Raw genomic sequence first — 19,425 nt, 5'->3', positions numbered from 1 at the left:
ATAAGTGTGTGTGTACTTTTTTTTGTAAGAGTTTAACTGCCATTTTTAGCTTCTCTAGTAAAAGTATGAGAATACAGTTTTGCTTTTTATGATATATTCCTGATTAAATAAATTGTGTGCAGTGAGATGAAAACAAAAACTTGCTTCCGTCAGCTGTTACACCAGTTCTTAAATTTCATACTTTATAGAGTATCTCCAAAGATTAAACCCAACACCCAGAAGAGTACTCATATACATGGTTGTACTCAAGATGATATACTTCTGCTTGCTTTGGCGTGTGATTTAGGATATGTGAACTGCTACAAACAGCTACTTATTGTCGGATCAACACTTTAATTATGGATCTGAACCATTGTGTAGGTGGACTTTTACATAGCAATGTTTTAATGCAGGCAAAATTTAACAAGCAACCAAAGATCACAAACTTTCTTTGGATTACAAGCCTGACATGTCAGCACTTAAACCAGTCTGAGGAAGAACTGTATCTATTATTTACTTTCATATTAATGTAATATTTCTTTAGTTATTTAAAGTGATCTAGCAACATTACTGAAGTTTCAGTTAGAAATTAGTAGTGGCAGCCACAGGTAAGTGGCAGCACTGCAGATTCATGACAGCGAGTTAACAGTCTGCCATATCAGTATTCATGGATCAGTGAAATGGACAACAACATGCATTAGCTATAAAAATGTTTTATAAAACCAATTATTGTTTGGTAGCAGTGCAGAGAGAGTTTCGACATTTTTATAATTTAGAATGTCATGATGTCATTCCATCAAAACGTATGATGAAATCTTGGATTAATAACTTTGAAGAGACTCGATCTGCCCTCAAGAAGAAATCAACAGGGCGACCCAGAAGTGTACATTCTTCATCGAACATTGATGTTCTACGTAAGCCTGTCTTACGGGGCCCATGGTGTTCAGTTTGTAAGCAAGCAGCAGTGGTTAGAGTGTCCTGGGAGAGTGTTCAAAGAAGTCTTCATCTTGATTTAAAATTTTGTACATACTACAGATGGTTCAACAATTGAAGGACAACGATTACAGGTTACGATTAGGATTCTGTCAACAAATGATAACAAAAATAAACAGTGATGATGAATTTCTAAACAAGTTGTGGATGTCAGATGAGGCACATTTTCATCTCACAGGTTATGTGAATAAACAGAACTACTGTTACTGGGCAAACACAACTCATAATGACGTTCATGAGTGCCCTTCACATGCTAGTAAGATGACATTATGGTGTGGTGTTTCATCACATGGAATTATCGGACTGTAATTTTTTGAAAATGAAGAGGGAAACACAATAACTGTAATTGCCAATCATTATTTGGAGATGTTACGAACTTCCATTACAGCTGCATTGAACAAATTTCCAAATGTTCAAGAAGCCTGGTTTCAACAGGACAGAGCGACATCACACTCTGCATGGCAATCAATGGCATTTGTGCGAGAATTGTTTGGCAACCATGCAATCTCACAATTTGGTAACATTCCCTGGCCCCCTATATCGCCAGACTTATCCGTTTGTGATTTTTTCTTGTGGGGCTACTTCAAGAGCAAAGTCTACACGACTTGACCAAGAACGCTGGATGAGTTAAAACAGAGAATTCAGGATGCAATTCACAGTATCCCAGCTGAGATGTTGCGGCCAATGAAGAATCTCAGCAGCAGATTTCACGAATGTATTCATACAGGAGAACGCAAACTAAAGGATGTAATTTTTGAAAAATGATAAATACCATCAGTGTTTCCTAAATAGCAAGGTTGTAAGGTTTCAATTACTATAAATGCAGTTTCATTCCTTCATCACTTCTAGTGTTATTAGATTGTGAAAATGTTCCCGTTCTTTTGTTTCACTATATGCAGTACCCAGGGACATAACCTGCACAATTGCATTTATACAGAAGTTAAAAACAGTCAATTCCTCCCTGGGGATCTGAATTTGATATGTAAACAGTATCAGTACTGGTATTTTCTCAGCCTTTACACACACAAACTTAATTAACCTTTTAAACTAATTCAGTTAAAGTGGAAGGCAGTTTCAGAGCACTGTCGAACTGTAATTTGAACTGAACTGAACTGATATTTACCTCTTTTCTTCTAGAGTTCCTGGTGATTTCCCAGGATTATCTTTGCAAAATTTTCTAATTCTACAAGCAGTGCTGTACTTTACTCCTGTGTATGGTACAACTAGTTAATAATTTTTCTGGCCTCACTCCGTAATGTACTACCACTTATCCTCCAAGCAGTCGATGGGCCTGTAACCATTTCGCCACTCACCACAAATGGTATTTCTTTGCGCACAACTCAAGATGGACAACAATCGTTATGCAATGCCTACCTGTTGTACACAGCATTCTGTATTGGATCACTGAGGCTGGCAGCAGCCAGAAACAAAACACTCGTGGCCCAAAGTCAAACTTCTACAAACTTCTGCTGATCAAGGACAAGGAAGTAATAAAAGGGCACTGATTAACAGTAGGTAAATGAAAAAAGGTTGCATGTCAATCAATTGGTTGAACAAGAATGGTAATATTAGGCTGGACGAGACACAGTAGACCAATAGAAATATCTTAGATGCATCATTTCAGTCAGTAACAGGGTGCAGCATGAGATCAGTAGCCCAGTTATACCATCATGGTTGATATCTACTGTGGAACAAACAAGTCACCTTAAAATCAGAATCCCCATAATACCATAGGTCCTAGAAACCTGCACAACAATCAGTAAGAATCCTCAAACTGCGTACATGAAGTTCTTACAACCTATTGTTCAGAAAACTAGGAAAGATAGGGTAAGAAATAAAAAACTAAGAGGAGGAGCTGCAGTGTACACGTGCTTGAAAGAAGAAGTGACAGCGGCCCATTTCAGACAGTTTGTCAAATGACCTGACGAGGGAAGGATAGCAGAACAAAAACTATACACAGACGTGACTGGTAAACACCAGTAGGAAGATGAAGGACAGGATGGCTGCAACAAGTGAAAGAGGATATAGAAAGAAGGGGAGTCAGCTGGAATACTGTGCTGAGAGAAGGATGGTACATGGAAAGACACAACTGGAGAACACCAGTAAGCCACACCAGGGCAACTGGAGCAGAAAACTGATGTTGAAGATGATGATGATGTCCACTGCAACAAATGCTGATGACATCCAAGTTGTGCCATACCAAACTATTAACTGCCATAGTGATAGGAATGCTCTCTCTCCAACAGAGCAGTTACCTCAGATTCAGTTGCAGATGAGTATGTATTATCTATGAACTGAAAGAAGCTTCAGTTAGTTTTGGGTATACTGTTACTCTCATATATTTCATAAGAGATTTTTGAGACACTTGTTTTTGATTTATTTCCTTATGACCTCCAATAGAAAAAAAAATGGTGACAGAAGTAGTAGTTACGCAATGGCTGAATACTGTGACTAGGACAAAACCACTGAAAAATGAAGATTTCTGAAGCTGCAAACATACATGTAATTGGATATATAGGAAAATCCACTCACCAAGTGGTGGTGATAGAACCCCCCACCACCACACACACAAATGTTTAACTTGTGCAAGCTTTCAGAGCCAGTGGCTCCTTCCTCCAGCAGAAGAGTTGAAGGTGAAGGAAGATGGGTGAAGGAAAAGGACTGAAGAGTCATCCAGATCCCTCGTAAGGGGAGACTTACCGTAAGGGATGAGCAGGATAATTAAATTGTTTTGTATCATATTTCATTGACAGCAGAAACAGAAATTTATTAACTAACCCACTTTCCATTCGGTGTTTGTCATATACAAATGGGGGCACCAATTTTTTGTCATAGACTGTTGCATATATGATAATACAGGAACAAGATAGTAATACTAGCATCACTAGAAGAAAAATTATGTACAGTGCCTAGTTTGGTAACTGTTTGAAAATTATTATGTAAGCACTTAAAAATTTGAGCTTACTATCCCCTCATTATCTGAGTATATCCTAGTGCTGGTACAACGTTATGTTATTTGAAAATCAGTTCACATGAACTGGTGTTTTTCTTTTATTCGCATTTTCAGGCATTGTATGGAGATGTGCGGCAACTTATGACTTATATTAAGGAAGCCCATGGTGGAGTATTTCGTCGTGTGGTTTTGAGTGGATTAATGGACTCTGCAAACCGTCCTCATCGAAAAGAGCCAAATGTACAGACAACACGTGTTATCAGGTAGGAGAATAAGCTATGTTTTGCATACCTACAGTGTGTGAAATTTGCAAAACATCAGTCACCTCTTAGCTTCTTTCTCTCTATGCCAATTGAATCCATCCCTCTCATCACCCCCCCCCCCTCCCTCTGCTCCTGCTCTTTACCTGCTTCTCTCTGTCTGTCTCTCTCTCTCTCTCTCTCTCTCTCTCTCTCTCTCTCTCTCTCTCTCTCTCTCTCTCTCTCTCTCTCTCTCTCTCTCTCTCTCTCTCTCTCTCGTGAGGACATGCACACCTACACACACAAACACACACACACACACAGACACTTGCATGGTTGTAGAGCTGGTGATTGGTACATGGTTAAAGTTCCTGTCATTTTCTGCATTTAAATGTTACTTTGATTAGTGGCTAATGTTAACAATAGTTTTACTTATACTGTATTTAATGAAGACTATTAAATTTTATCATTTATGATTAAATTTTATGGTAAGTTAATATTGTAGTACATTCATGGGAAAAACAACTTAAACAAAGGAGATAGGGAGAAAAAAAGAGTGGTTACATTATTTTGCAGCCATTCCCTTACTTTTTTCATGCTGTTGTGTGTATAATAAATTTATTTAGAAACTTTGAAATATGGAAAGATCTTGATCATACAAGTCCTTATTAAGCATTTCGCATTTCAAAATTTCATCAGCAGACTGGAACTGTGGTATAAAGTGTACAAAGAAATTAATAATAACAATTATGTACATAACTAACTTATGTATGCATATTAGTGATCCATATACAGAATTTTCAGTTGATATTGTACTTACATTTAAATCAAACTTTAGTAAAAATCTCACAAAAGTGAGCACATTGACTGAATATAATACAGAGCTCATCTCATATAAGCATATTTGATGGTGCAGCTGTCTATTTGAAGAGAACCAGTGCCAGGTAGACAGTGGTCATTGAGCTATCTAAGAAGTAAACAAAGGTCAGTAGGTGGCACTAGCATTGGCTGTAGACATGAAGTCAAAGAGTAAATTTACGTCAGACAAATACTATTACATTTCATTCTTTATGATTAAATTTTATGTAACAAGAATAACCTCTTTGAAATGGTAGTGAACCCTAAATGTTAGATTAGATTAGATTATTTTTTCGTTCCATAGATCCATGCTGAGGAGGTTCTCGTGGATGTGGAACATTTCATAAGGTACAGTGTAATATCCATGTAATGTAACTACATTCAAAACAAGAAGTTAAATTTAGTATATTCATAATGAGAAACTCACCTTGACCCAGTTGTTCTAAGGTGCATAGATTACCCATTTTCATGGGCTTTTCAGAAGTGAGTATCTAATCAATCTTCCTCTGTAGCTTCACATCGCCGCAAGTGATGGAGCCACCACAATGTACCTGCCTCACTGTTTAGATTCATTAATTACAGATGCTGTTTATTGCATTGATGCTTTGCATTTCACTAATATTAGTAATTCATACTTGTAATTGGACTTATTTTACAGTTTTGTCACAATATGTGCATTCATCCATTCTGTAGGTTTCACATTTTGGGAGCAGTAAATTTAACTTCCTGTTTTGAATACAGTTACATTACTTGTACATTACACTGTGGTTAGTGTTACGAAAGTTGAATGTTTGGGGTTTGCTACCATTTCAAAGAACTAATTTTTGTTACATATAATTCTTTGTTTCCATACTGTTATATATGTTTGCATTACATTATGTATAACTACATGTGTAAGTAGTATGACCACTATTTCAATATCATGAATGCCTAGGCATCAACTTTTGGCATCTAATGATCCTGATTCTGCATCATCAACCACAATATGCAAAGATTTTTTTTGCCTTCACACTGTCCAATATTATACCATTATGCTTTTTAATACAGGGTGTATATGCCCTGGGACAACCAGGAAATCCAGGAAAAACCCAGAAATTTTTTCATCTGAGAGAAAACTGGGAAAAACAAGGGAATTTTTTAGAATTCTGAGAATTTTTGAGTGTTGTAGTTTTCAGTTAAATTTTTGGAATTTTGAATTCTAAGAACTGATAGTCTAACAACGAATATTCCTATATCCCACTCTGCAGAATTATACTGCAGCAATAAAAAAGAAAGAAAGGAAATAAACTAAATCTTCAAAGTTGCGAAGGAATTGTGTCATTTACAACAGAACACACTGCACACACAAGCGTCTACAAATAGCAAATGCGTTAAATGCATTAGGATGAAAAACTACGTAATACTTCATAGCAACAAACTGCTTGCGATGAGCGTGGTGTCACAGCTGTCTACATTAACTTTCTTTAGAGAAGAGACCAGTGGACTCTTGTAGCTGCGCAGTTGAGTGGCCTACGTACAGTACATTCTCCTGCTTCTGGCTAATTGAAGTGTGGCTGTTGGCTGTGTTGGTTGTAACAAGCAGTTAGATGCTATCTGGATAAATTTTTCTGGAACACTGTATTACATATAGTGATTCGGCTGTTTCCACTTCATTTACAGCTCTCACATCAAATGAAAACAAAATGGGTTTATGTAGCCGGGAGCCATCAGTTGTATTAAAATTCATTCACATATTTATGGAAGGGCAAAATACATTATTAGTTTTGGTTTTTATGTTTTATTTTATTTCCAGGGATTTGACAGTCAAGCATAAATTGCCTTGCAGAATGATGAAGTTATTTTCGTCGGTTTGCTAAAGAAATTTGGCTGTCACTAATCTTTTCCGCTGAGGCAGTCAGTTTATTTGAAATGAAGTGTGTCATTCCAGACTATTGGATGGTTTCAACTTTATTGCTGGATTTCAGACACACGTTTTCATCTTCTGGCATGTGAAGTATTATGCCATAATAATCGCCAAACATGAGATAATGCAGTACTTTTACATCCCAAAAACCACACTGAAAAGCTTGATATCAGGTTGGAGCCTACTTCATTGTGAATCTAGACATATGAATGTGCACTTTAAGCGGAATTATGTATTTTAGTATGGTTTACAAAATTCTGATGCTCCTGGGGTATCATGTGATGTCCTGTTTTCTTAATGACATAATGTAAGATCTCTTAATGCTTCAAACGTACAAACATACAGGCATCCTACATCATCGTAGCTGCACATGCAGAGTAATGACAGTTTCCTGGTGGTCAATGGCAACTGCTGAAACGAACCTGCTCACAGGAAAATATTGCAAATGGTGGTTTTAAAAGCATCACTTTCACTGTAAATTTCCTTTTACACAAGATGAATTATGTTGCGTATGAGAATGTGTAGTGAATTTCTTAAATCACAGAGTGTTTGACTCTCATTTAAAACTTTATTTAAAATTTTGCTGGCACATTTCTGTGATGTATATTAAAGTGTAACATACGCAACAAAAAGAACAGTTTATATGTGGAAGCTTAGCGTTTCTGGAGGCTTATTGATCTTTGAGACCAGTATTATATGCGAAAGCCTAGATTTTCTAGTGGCCACACTTGTATATTTATTACACCATTAAATTTTCCTACTTGTGTGTTTGCACTACTTAACAGTGATTTTGCTGTTGATTGACTACATCACATCTTTTATGCACTAAATTTCTGCTTTCGTTGGCTGGTGAGGACTGACTACATCATGTATACTATGCTCTGAATATCTGCTTTCATTGGCTGACGAGATCATGTGACACGAGCTACTTACAAAAACATCGCTATCTCGATTTCAACGTTTCGGAAACTAACTTGCTGTGTTTGGTGGAATTCGCATCTGTACATTTTTAATACAAAAATATACAGCATAGTTGTTGCTGTACATCATACTTGTTGCTGCACATCAAATATCTTTCTATTTTTTCACTCGCAGTGGTTTACTAATGTGCTGGGAAGTTCCAGCCGATGCGTAAAACCTTAACCCTTCAAAGAATTGATAAGTTTTACAATTCTGAGGGAAAGTATACTGTCACTTAACATGAAAAAAGTGTATTTTCATCTGGGAGAAAGTGTATTTTTAAATGGGAAATCCGGGAATTTTTTTTCCTTGTCCGTGTATACATTCTGTAATACAAAATTTAAAAAAATAATATTAATTTCTATTTTATTTCACATTGTTGCCACTCATCTATGCTTTCCCAAATGCTTCTATTGTATGTCATTCATTACATGTTCGACTATTTTAATGTGGCTGCAGTTGGTCATACACTTGTAACATTGTAGTTTGTTATGGTTGTAAACTGATAACAGCTGGGCTGGACTGTTGTTTTGGTCTAACACTATATCATTATGTATTTTTTTATTTTTTTTATTTAAAAAAACCATTTAATTGCAATATTATCTTACTTTTTATTTCACGTTGTTGCCCCTCATTTAGGCTTCACTACATTATTCTGTTGTATGTCTTTTATTATACGTTCAAATACTGTAATATGACTATATTTCCTGGTGTAAGATTTTGGTTTTTGATGGTTGTAAACTTATTCTTTCAAAACTTATTTTATTTGTGGTCTTTATTGGTTTAATATTTACATTGTACTACATCAGTTGATAGTTGCAAACATGTCTTCTGCTTTGATTATTGATTAATGACTCTTTTTGTTACATTGTTCATGACGTTACCTAACAGTACAATTTCATGGTATATAAATTTTACTTATTATCAGTATATGAGTTTCTTCTGCATAAAAGTATCACAAATTGTATCTCTGTCAGGCTTTCATGATGTTCTGCCATGCAGTTTATCACAATCTATAGTCCTTCTTAAAGTAACTCTTTGACTTCATTTCTGTGAGCATTGCTAGCACCACCTACCAGCCTTCATTTACTTCTTAGATAGATTAATCACCACTGTCTTTTTGGCACTGGTTCTCTTCAAATAGGCAACAGCACTGTCAAATATGCTTATACGAGATTAATTTGGTATTATATGCATTCTGTGTACTTACTTTTGTAATATTTTTACTAAAGTTTGATTTAAATGTACATATTATATCAATTGTAAATTCTGTATATGGATGACTAAGATGCATACTTGGGTTAGTATGTGTATTTTTGTTAGTGTTAATTTCTTTGTACAATTTATTCCACAGTTTCAGTCTGATGGTGAAATTTTGAAATTCTTAATGTTTAATAAACAGTTGTGTGATTCCATATTTTATTGTTGTGCCAAATCTGAATGGTCATCTACTTCTTCCACAAATGTATTTCTCTGCCAAGTAATGGGATTTAGAAACTAATAAAGATTATGCAGCATTAGCAAAATGTAGTCCTAAAAAAACAACTAACTATATTAACACACACGCGAAAAAATCCTTGTTTCTCAGTTACTGATTAATTTTTTTACATTTCAAGCAAAAATCTAGCAACTGAAGTTTGTATCGACTAATTAAAATTAATTTTGTTAGATAATCAAGTGATACCAGTTTAAGTCAGTGTGTTGATGTCTAATGAATGAGACTGAGAGAAATGCGAAACGACTGTCCAGGTATGGCTAGAAGACAAATGCAAGACCTTTAGAAGCTTGCATGACCTGTGGCGTTGCCTCTGATGGAGGAGGATAAGCCTGTGATGGGACTGGAATAGGATGTGCTGGATGGTGAATTTGGCAGGTCTTACACCTGTGTCTTCCACAGAGATATGACCCATGTGGCAAGGGCTTGGAAACTTCAGTATAAGCGGCATCAGAATGGACCAGAATATTGTATACTTTGGGTGGGTGGCAGAATACCATCTTAGGAGGGGCAGAAATGATTGTAATGGTTGTGGGTAGGAATTCTCTCATTTTCAAACTCAATGTTAGGTGGTGGAAGCCTTGGTGAAGGACATGGTCGAATTACTCCTATCTAGGATAATGTTGGGTGATGAGAGGAGGGTGCTTCTTTGTGCTTGGTGCTTTGAAATAGTGGGAGGATGATGTGAGTCACAGTAAATCTGTTTATGGACTAGGTCTGTGAGAGCTTTAGTGAGACTTTCAACATATTGAGCATGGGAATTCTTGTCACTGAAGAGACTGTGTAAGATTTCCTAAGGGACGAAACTTCTTAAGTCATCGGTACCTACACTTACACACTACTTAAACTAACGTATGCTAAGAACCACACACACACACACACACACACACACACACACACACACACACACACACACATGCCCGAGGGAGGACTCGAACGTCCGGCAGGAGGTGACATGACGCCTCAAAACGCGTGGCCACTCTGCAGGGTATTTCCTATGTTCATTTACTGTCAAACAAATCTCTGTTCTGACAATGTCAATAAGTAAGCTTCACAGATTCTGTTGCAGGATGAAAAGTTTATGTAGCCATATTGCCATATTTTGAATTACCACCAGGATCAAATTTTCACTCAAGCTATAGAGTGAAGCTAATTTGCTACGTTGTTCAAAGTTTGTCACTTTATGGGGGTGACAATACATAACAAGTTCATAGACAAAAATATTCAATATGAAGCCAAAAATTTTAAAAATGAGACTACAGCAGATTCTGTAGGAGAAATGCTACTATTCAACAGAAGAATTCATAGAGGATGAAATGATACTTTGAGCAAGGGGTAATTAAGTGTCAGATTTTATTGTATGTGCATATAACAAAATTGCATTATTATTATGATACTGTTTGTTAACATTAGCTGTTCTTTGTTCATGGTGAAATTTTCCACAATTTGATGTGTCTCCTGTACCTGAATCAAATGATTTAGAGTCTGTACATTATGAGACAAATAAACCACAATTCATAAAAAGAAGTTTATATTTTCAGTAGTTTAACTTTCCCAAATCAAATTCAGACTTCTTCACAAATCAGAAAAACTCTTACAGTGCCTTTCGACATGCATCATACCTGTGGATATAACTGACTCCTGAATAATTTCAAAATTGATTTCAATAATCAGTAGAAGATTTAAGTTGAAGCTGTAAGCTACCCAAAAAGCATTGCTTTCAGACGTTAACTTGCAGTAAGTCCAAATCCAGTAACTTCAATATAGTTCAGTGGTACAGTTGCTACACCAATGCATAGATATAGTTAACACACATTTCATTAACTGTCTTTTGATTTAGAAAATGTTAACAACACACAATAGAACTGATACATTTTCATGTATTCATGTATTCATTTCAAACATCAATTTTTTAACGATATATAGAGATGCTGCTGACAACGATGACCTGATGTTCTCACCATTGTGGACTGTCAGTGGTCTTGTGGTTAATGATCTGCACTGCTGATTTACAGTGTCTGTTTACCTCTGATAAACCACCTGTCATGATGTCCTCCATACAACATGAAACAGAAAAACAACAACATTTCAGTATACACATCATATAAAGAAAATTACATAATTAAATCATATACTATTATGGCCCACCTGATGTTGCTTAAGCAGGAAATAAGGAAGACGCTGCTCACTAAAACATGGAGCACCACAATTCCTGGAAGGTAACCAGGGCATGGTTAGGGGCTGAGGGGGGAGGGTTGTGGTTGAATGGTGGTATCAACTGGGGAAAGGAAACTTCAATATTGGGATTAGATAGGCTTTGGTTGTAGTGTTTGGTAACAAAGAAGTGTTTTCATTATAAGGATTGGAAGAAGGAGAGTAGAGTTTTGATGAGTCCAGCATGACTGAATTTAAGTGTAGGGCTGAAGATGAGGCCTTTGTATAGGACGGAACCTTCCATAGTGTTTAGGTTTTTGGTGGGTAGGTTGACAATAGCATTTTAGGTGCTGGGTTTTGTGGTATGTTGAGAGGGCTTATGAGGGATGTGGCAGATGCTCAGTGAGGCCTCTTTTAGGTTCTATATGAGATTGATAAAATAGTTCACAGGGGTAGGTTAGTCTTTGATGGGTAGTGGCAGCCTGAGGTAGGAGTAGGAGTAGGATGTCAGTAAATGTGATAATTTTTGGAGATGATGTTTTTTGTGCCCAAGCATTGAAGGGCAAAAGTTTCAATTTGGCAGATGTGGGTTTGATAGTTGGGATTGCACAGCACCAGTATTGAGCAGAAGGGGCTCAGGGATGCACGTTTTCTGGAGATTTGATCATCATTAAAGGAGGGATGGTGTCCAGAGAAGGGAATTTTTATGGCCATTGTGGTGTGTCTGTGAAGGGTGGAAGGGGAGAGGGGAGGGGATCCATGGCTTAGGCAGCATTAAGAAAAGGATGTGGGACTAGGTTTCAGCTAGGGATGGGGATATTTTTATATTTTTCTGAGCTGATCCAAATAGTTACAGAATAACTACTAGTGGCAAAAGGTACCATTGCCATTCACCATACTGTGGCTATATAGATGCAAAAGGATGGAGCAGGATACCATGTGGGATTGGATGGTGCTCAGGAGGGGGAAAGAAATGTACTGACATCAGTGAGTGGTGGATAAACACTGTGAAATATTGAGATAAAACTGGATGATGTATGACAGGGGAAGAGGAGGGGAATCCAAAGTAAAAATATGAAATAGTTTGAGGAAATGGACAGATGAAAGCATTATATGTCTGTGAAGGGAGCTATGGTTAATAAATCATGGGTTTAGAAAATGAAAATGCAGGAAGAGATGTGTTGTGGGCTGTAGGGTAGTTATGTGACATGATAACATTCATTTTCAAGTTTGCAATCATTGCGCATGGTGAAATAAGTGACGAGTATAAAAGATGATAGGAGTAGTCTGTAGAGGAGGGATGGGTCAATTTTAGGATGACATGTGAGAATTTGCTGCTGGGTAATGTTTAACTACGGTCTGGCAGACGGGTGGCTAGAAGAATAGAGTGTATTGCAGTTGAAACAGCTGCGACCAATGTTGCAAGGTGCTACAAAAGCTACTTGTGACCACCCTGGTAGGGACAAGTGATGTGGATATGTAAGAAAGGCAAGAAGGAAGATGTAGGGAAAATACAGACAACATGGAAGAGAGAAAGCAGGTGTAAATTATGAGACAGTAAGTAAGGAAGTAAGAAAGAGGTTTTAGAATGTAAGGGAGCCTATTGGCAATGTAAATATAGTTCTGGCAGATAATAAATAATTTTATAATAAAGGTAAAACTCACTGAATAGGAGAAGTGTTGAGTCATCAACAGGCACACAAAAAAATGTGAAAACTCTGATGGCTTGAATTTGATTCCTTTTTCACTTTAGAATGCACACATGCTGTACATGCAGACACTCCCACTCCCCCCCCTCACACAAACACCTGTACAGCTACATTGTGCCAGCTTGCAAGGTGAACACACAGTGCTGGGACTGCAGTTTCACCGGTAGCCTGGGGTGAGGAGTTCAGTCAAGTAAAGTGGGTGATGTGATAAAACAGGTTGGGAGTGGGAGGAAGGGCTGGGGAAGGCTGACTGATGGCTTAGAGGCAGACAGCTGGTGTACAAGATCAGAACATGAGAGGGAGAGGGAGCTATTGCAAGGGGCTAGAGATACAAATTATGTGCATTGAAGCCAGTGTGTTTGTGCAACTTATAATGATAGTGATGTGGTGGAGTTGATTAGGAGTGGATAACAGAACAGAAGAAGGGGAGAATGTTAGGAAGAGGGTATGGCTGCAGAAGATTAACAGAGACTGAAGCTAGGAGGATTATGGGGAAGAATGTGCTGCAAGGATAACTCCCGTCCTTGTAGTTCAGAGAAGCTAGTGTTGAAGGGGTCGAGGGGTGGAATTAAAATGGCACAAGTTGTGAATCAGCCATTGAAATTGAACATGTTGTGCCCAGAAGTGCATTCCGTCACTTGGTGGTCAACTCTATTCTTCGCCATAGTCTGGAGGGGGCCATTGGTTCAGGTTAACAATTTGTTGGTGCAAAAATTGCAGCAAATCTGGTATATGGCATGTCTGTTTTCACCTGAGACAAGGATTGGAGCAGGATGTGCTGGGAGTGTGAATTGGGCCAGACTTGCTCGTGGCTGTTCCAGAGGGATACGACCCATGTGACAAATGGTTGGGAGTGGGAATGTCATATGGATGGTCCAGGATACGATGTAGGCTATGTGGGCTGTGAAACACCAGTTTAAAAGGGCTGAGAAGGATTGAGGGTAGGATGTCCCACATTTCCCACCACCTCCAAGAACCAGCTGGAAAGAGCACCATCCTCATCACTCAGTACTAACCTGGACCAGGGCAACTGAATCATGTACTTCACCAGGGCATTGACTATTTATCATTGGGCCCAGAAATAAATTCCATTGTTTTCATCACTTTATTTGTATTATTCTAAGTCCTCCATACTTTTTATTAATATGTTGTCATATTTATGCAATCTTTTAATTTCTAAGTGTCTCAATGTTTCTACTAATTGTTCTTAACTTTATGATTGATATAGGCACATGCATCAGTCAGAAGCAGAAGACCCTTCAGATTTAGGCTCTTCAGCATGCTACATGGTCGACGAGCGTGGTGGTCGCAAATTATTGTTCAAGAAGCGGAGCACCTCATCTACTTGTGCTGTAAGCGCTTTGGGTGTAACTGAAGAGAACAGATTTGTACATCAGATTATGTATACTACTCTTATCATTGTGTCTATGCACTCCTGAAACAGTTATATAAAACATTTTAAGCTGATATGGAGTGTTTACAGGTGCAAAAAAAAAGAATGTGTTTTGTAAATCCATTACAGAAGAAATTTAGCTATTTTATCTTACACTACTGGCCATTAAAATTGCTACGCCAAGAAGAAATGCAGATGATAAATGGGTATTCATTGGACAAATTATACTAGAACTGACATGTGATTACATTTTCACGCAATTTGGGTGCATAGATCCTGAGAAATCAGTACCCAGAACAACTACTTCTGGCCGTACTAACGGTCTTGATACGCCTGGGCACTGAGTCAAACAGAGCTTGGATGGCGTGTACAGGTACAGCTGCCCATGCAGCTTCAACACGATACCACAGTTCATCAAGAGTAGTGACTGGTGTATTGTGACGAGCCAGTTGTTTGGCCACCATTGACCAGATGTCTACATCTACATATCTACATACATACTCCGCAATCCACCATACAGTGTGTGGCGGAGGGTACCTCGTACCACAACTAGCATCTTCTCTTCATGTTCCCACCCAAACAGAATGAGGGAAAAATGACTGCCTATATGCCTCTGTACGAGCCCTAATCTCTCTTATCTTATCTTTGTGGTCTTTCCGCGAAATATAAGTTGGCGGCAGTAAAATTGTACTGCAGTCAGCCTCAAATGTTGGTTCTCTAAATTTCCTCAGTAGCAATTCACGAAAAGAATGCCTCCTTTCCTCTAGAGACTCCCACCCGAGCTCCTGAAGCATTTCTGTAACACTCACGTGATGATCGAACCTACCAGTAACAAATCTAGCAGCCTACCTCTGAATTGCTTCTATGTCCTCCCTCAATCTGACCTGATAGGGATCCTAAATGCTCAAGCAGTACTCAAGAATAGGTCGTATTAGTGTTTTATAAGCAGCCTCCTTTACAGATGAACCACATCTTCCCAAAATTCTACCAATCCTCCTTCCCCACAACTGCTGTTACATGCTTGTCCCACTTCATATCGCTCTGCAATGTTACATCCAAATATTTAATCTACGTGACTGTGTCAAGCGCTACACTACTAAAGGAGTATTCAAACATTACGGGATGCATTTTCCTATTCATCTGCATTAATTTACATGTATCTATATTTAGAGTTAGCTGCTATTCTTTACACCAATCACAAATCCTTTCCAAGTTATCTTGTACCCTCCAAAATTTTCAATTGGTGAGATATCTGGAGAATGTGTATCCAGAAAGGCCTGCAACATGCAGTCATGCATTATCCTGCTGAAATGTAAGGTTTCGCAGGGATCGAATGAAGGGTAGTGCCAAGGGTCGTAACACTTCTGAAATGTAACATCCACTGTTCAAAGTGCCATCAATGTAAACAAGAGGTGACTAAGACGTATAACCAATGGCACCCCATACCATCGCGCCGGAAGATACGTCAGTATGGCGATGACGAATACATGCTTCCAATGTGCATTCACTGTGATGTCACCAAACACGGATGCAAGCATCATGATGCTGTAAACAGAACCTGGATTCATCCAAAAAAATGACGTTTTGCCATTCATGCACCCAGGTTCGTCATTGAGTACACCATCACAGGCGCTCCTGTCTGTGATGCAGCGTCAAAGGTAACCGCAGCCATTGTCTCCGAACTGACAGTCCATGCTGGAGCAAACGTCGTTGAACTGTTCGTGCAGATGGTTGTTGTATTGCAAATGTCCCCATCTGTTGACTCAGGGATCGAGACGTGGCTGCACAATCTGTTACAGACATGCTTTTGATCTTTCTAAGTTTCAATATTGCAGACCCATTGGTTGTATTTATGTTGCAATGGGTACCTCAGTTTCTATGACTTTTTCCTGTATTATGTTCTCTTCCATAACTGTGCTATTAAAGTGCACAATAGGCAACGAAGTTTACATTCAAAGTTTATTTATTCTGGTAGTAGTTTTGCACGACTGCTGAAAAAAGTTTTTGAATTGTGAGTGTCTGATGATATAATCTGTTGTTCAGTTTGTGATAGTTATTAGGTTAGCAGTTTTGACCAGAGCTATAACATATAGGAACAGCTATTTAAGAAGTACTGGGTCAACAGTTTTGACTGGAGCTATAGTACATAGGAGTAGCTATTAAGAACATACACTTTCACCATATTGAATTGTACTTTTTTTCTTTAAAGCCCACAGTTACATAATTTAAATGTGAGCAATTATGCTTTCAAACTATTTAGAAAAGTGTAATGTCACAGCATCATGTTGATTTTATTATTGGTCAAAGCTGACAGGTTTTATAGTGAACTTGACTTTAACTAGTCATTGAATCCTTTTTATTTTCACACTATCAGTAACTGTTCATTCAGAGAGGCCAAACACACTTCTCATGAATTAAAAAATCATTATTTACCACAATAATGGTCTGTTTTACTAGATGTGCAGAGGAGACATTGAGTCACAGATGGACACAATGAAAAGACTACTGCACATTTAAGCTTTTTGTCAGAAAGGTCTTTTTGCAAAATAGAAAACGCACACACAAATATATTCACACAAGCACAATTCAAACTGTTGTGCTTGTGTGAATATATGGGTTTTCTGTTTTGGAAGAAGCCCTTTTGGCCGAAAGCATAAATGTATAGCAATCTTTTTGTTGTGTGTCCTCTATAAGGTGAGCAGCAATCTATCCATTCCATAATATTATTGCTATTCCATTCTAGACTTCCCACTGTTATAAGTTAATTGTTTTTGGTTTGTGGTCATTGAAAAACTTGTTCCCAGCTATAGTCATCGTGACTTTTTAAAAGTGCTGAAAAGCTGTAAATCGTCACCTCCTTAAAACATTATATATATTGTATTAATTTGTTAGCTTTTCTGCTCCTGTCTGTCACCACTCAAATTTAATTATAAATTACTACTGTTCTTGGATGTCACCATTTATATGCTGCCTGAAGGGATGGTTTGGACTACAGAAGATGGCAAACATAAAATGGAAGTATTGTAGGTAATCATGCCCTCATAGTGAAAACAGCTCTCAGCAGCCATGTTGCCTTTCACAAAAACCCTTCAATCTACAGAGCCCTATTATTACTCTTGTTTTCCTACTTACCAGTTTCAGGAATAGTGTACAGATCATGCTATTTTAATTAGGAATTTAATATGTTTCAGTCCAGAAGTTTCCTTTTTATGTAGCAACAATAAATTTAACTTAAAGTCCTGAAACTTTCAGTCTGTCATGTTTCTCATATGAGACAAGAAATGAGAGAATACAGCTTTGATTTGTTACTAAGTTTCAAGACCCAGTGATGATTGTTATAGAGAAATATTTAGGCCATCCCCATATCATTATGAAATGCTTTACAAAAAAGGGTGTCCTGTTTTCAAAGTTCTGCTTTAAACAATCAAAGAAATATGACAGTGTCCAGATTCACTTGGTAATGTAGAATATGTTGGTTGGTAGCAGTTTTGTTAGCATTGTGACTCTTTTCACCACTCATTATCTTTTTCTATGTTTGTGTCACTTAATATTAAATAATTACCTTTTAGAGCCTGCTGGAAACAGAAATGGGTGAAGACACAGGAAAAGCCAGTCAGAGTCCCCTGGGTAATCTTCGGCGCAGACAACACATTCTTACGCCTCGACAGAGTGAACGTAATCTTGGAATCTCTGAATCATCTCCAGCAACATCCAAGCCTCAGACTAAGCAAAAGTTCCAGATTGGTGGCCTTGGTAAACTGCAAAACAGTTCATAATGCTTAAAATATTTCTAGTATTTTCACCTACTGAAATTCTATATGCACACTCATTTTCAGAAGATTGCTGTATCAGTAAGGAATTGCAAAATTAAGAAAGTAAAAAAAAATTTAAAACTCTTGGTTAAAGAGTTCATACATGTGAATGATAAAATTTCCAAATGTACTGAATACTCAATTACATTCCAGGACTCCAGCCAGTCATCATTGTCTGTCACACACCACACCATATTTTGTCTGATTATCTGCCAGACATCTTCAGGTAGATTAATTGAATAATACGTTGAATTCCATTATTCGCTGGATTTACCATCAGCAAAGACAGCAGAATGTGCCAAGGACTGTTGTAAGCAGCAACCCAGCAGACAGAAGAGGTCCGCACTTATGCCGCTGAGGTTGTACCTACTGGCAGTGTGGTCAGTCTTGCTATTACTATCTTGATGCAATCACAAAACACATATAGTGAGCTACTAAATTTTCGAGCATGGGAAGTAAATGTGTCTTTGATGACTTACCAGAAGAATTTGATACCATCCCTGTTGTTACAATCCAACAAATTCCTTCTTTATGGGTGCTTTACCACTGATCCATTTTTCCACTCCTCGGGTAATTTCTCTTCAAGCCAAATATGCTTCAGCAAAGGGTAGAGCATTTTAATAGTACTTTCAATATTGGCTTTTAAGAGCTCCTGTGCTATGTCATCTAGGCCAGAAGCCTTAGCATTTTTAGGCTTCTGAAAGCACACCTAATTTCATCCACAGTAGGACATTGCAGATTTGTATCTTGATCTGCTTTGACTCTGGAAATCCTCTCACCTGTTCCTCTTGAGTGTCTTCGTAATTTAACAGCTCCTTGAAATGCTCCTCCCATCTTCGTAGCTGTGCCTGTAGGGTTGTAATCATCATCATATCCTTGTTCTTAACTGGTTGTTCACCTTTCAAGTTCTTCATTGAGAGTCGTTTTGTGATACTGTGCAGCCCTTTTGTATTTCCCTGTCTTGCTGCTTCTTCTGC

General features: G+C 37.9%; 1 protein-coding gene across 1 annotated transcript in view; it reads left to right on the top strand.

Annotated features, from left to right (window-relative positions):
- Positions 1–19,425, top strand: part of LOC126416075 (protein unc-80 homolog) — a 1,008,688-nt gene that overhangs the window by 484,673 nt on the left and 504,590 nt on the right. The window contains exons 22-24 of the mRNA XM_050083557.1: positions 4,040–4,188; positions 14,472–14,595; positions 18,206–18,389. Of these exons, the coding sequence (XP_049939514.1) occupies positions 4,040–4,188; positions 14,472–14,595; positions 18,206–18,389 (457 nt within the window). The remainder of the gene's footprint in view (positions 1–4,039; positions 4,189–14,471; positions 14,596–18,205; positions 18,390–19,425) is intronic.

The sequence above is a fragment of the Schistocerca serialis genome, chromosome 8 (genome assembly GCF_023864345.2).
Source record: "Schistocerca serialis cubense isolate TAMUIC-IGC-003099 chromosome 8, iqSchSeri2.2, whole genome shotgun sequence".
Classification (NCBI taxonomy): domain Eukaryota; kingdom Metazoa; phylum Arthropoda; class Insecta; order Orthoptera; family Acrididae; genus Schistocerca; species Schistocerca serialis.
This window is presented reverse-complemented; position numbering and strand designations above follow the sequence as displayed.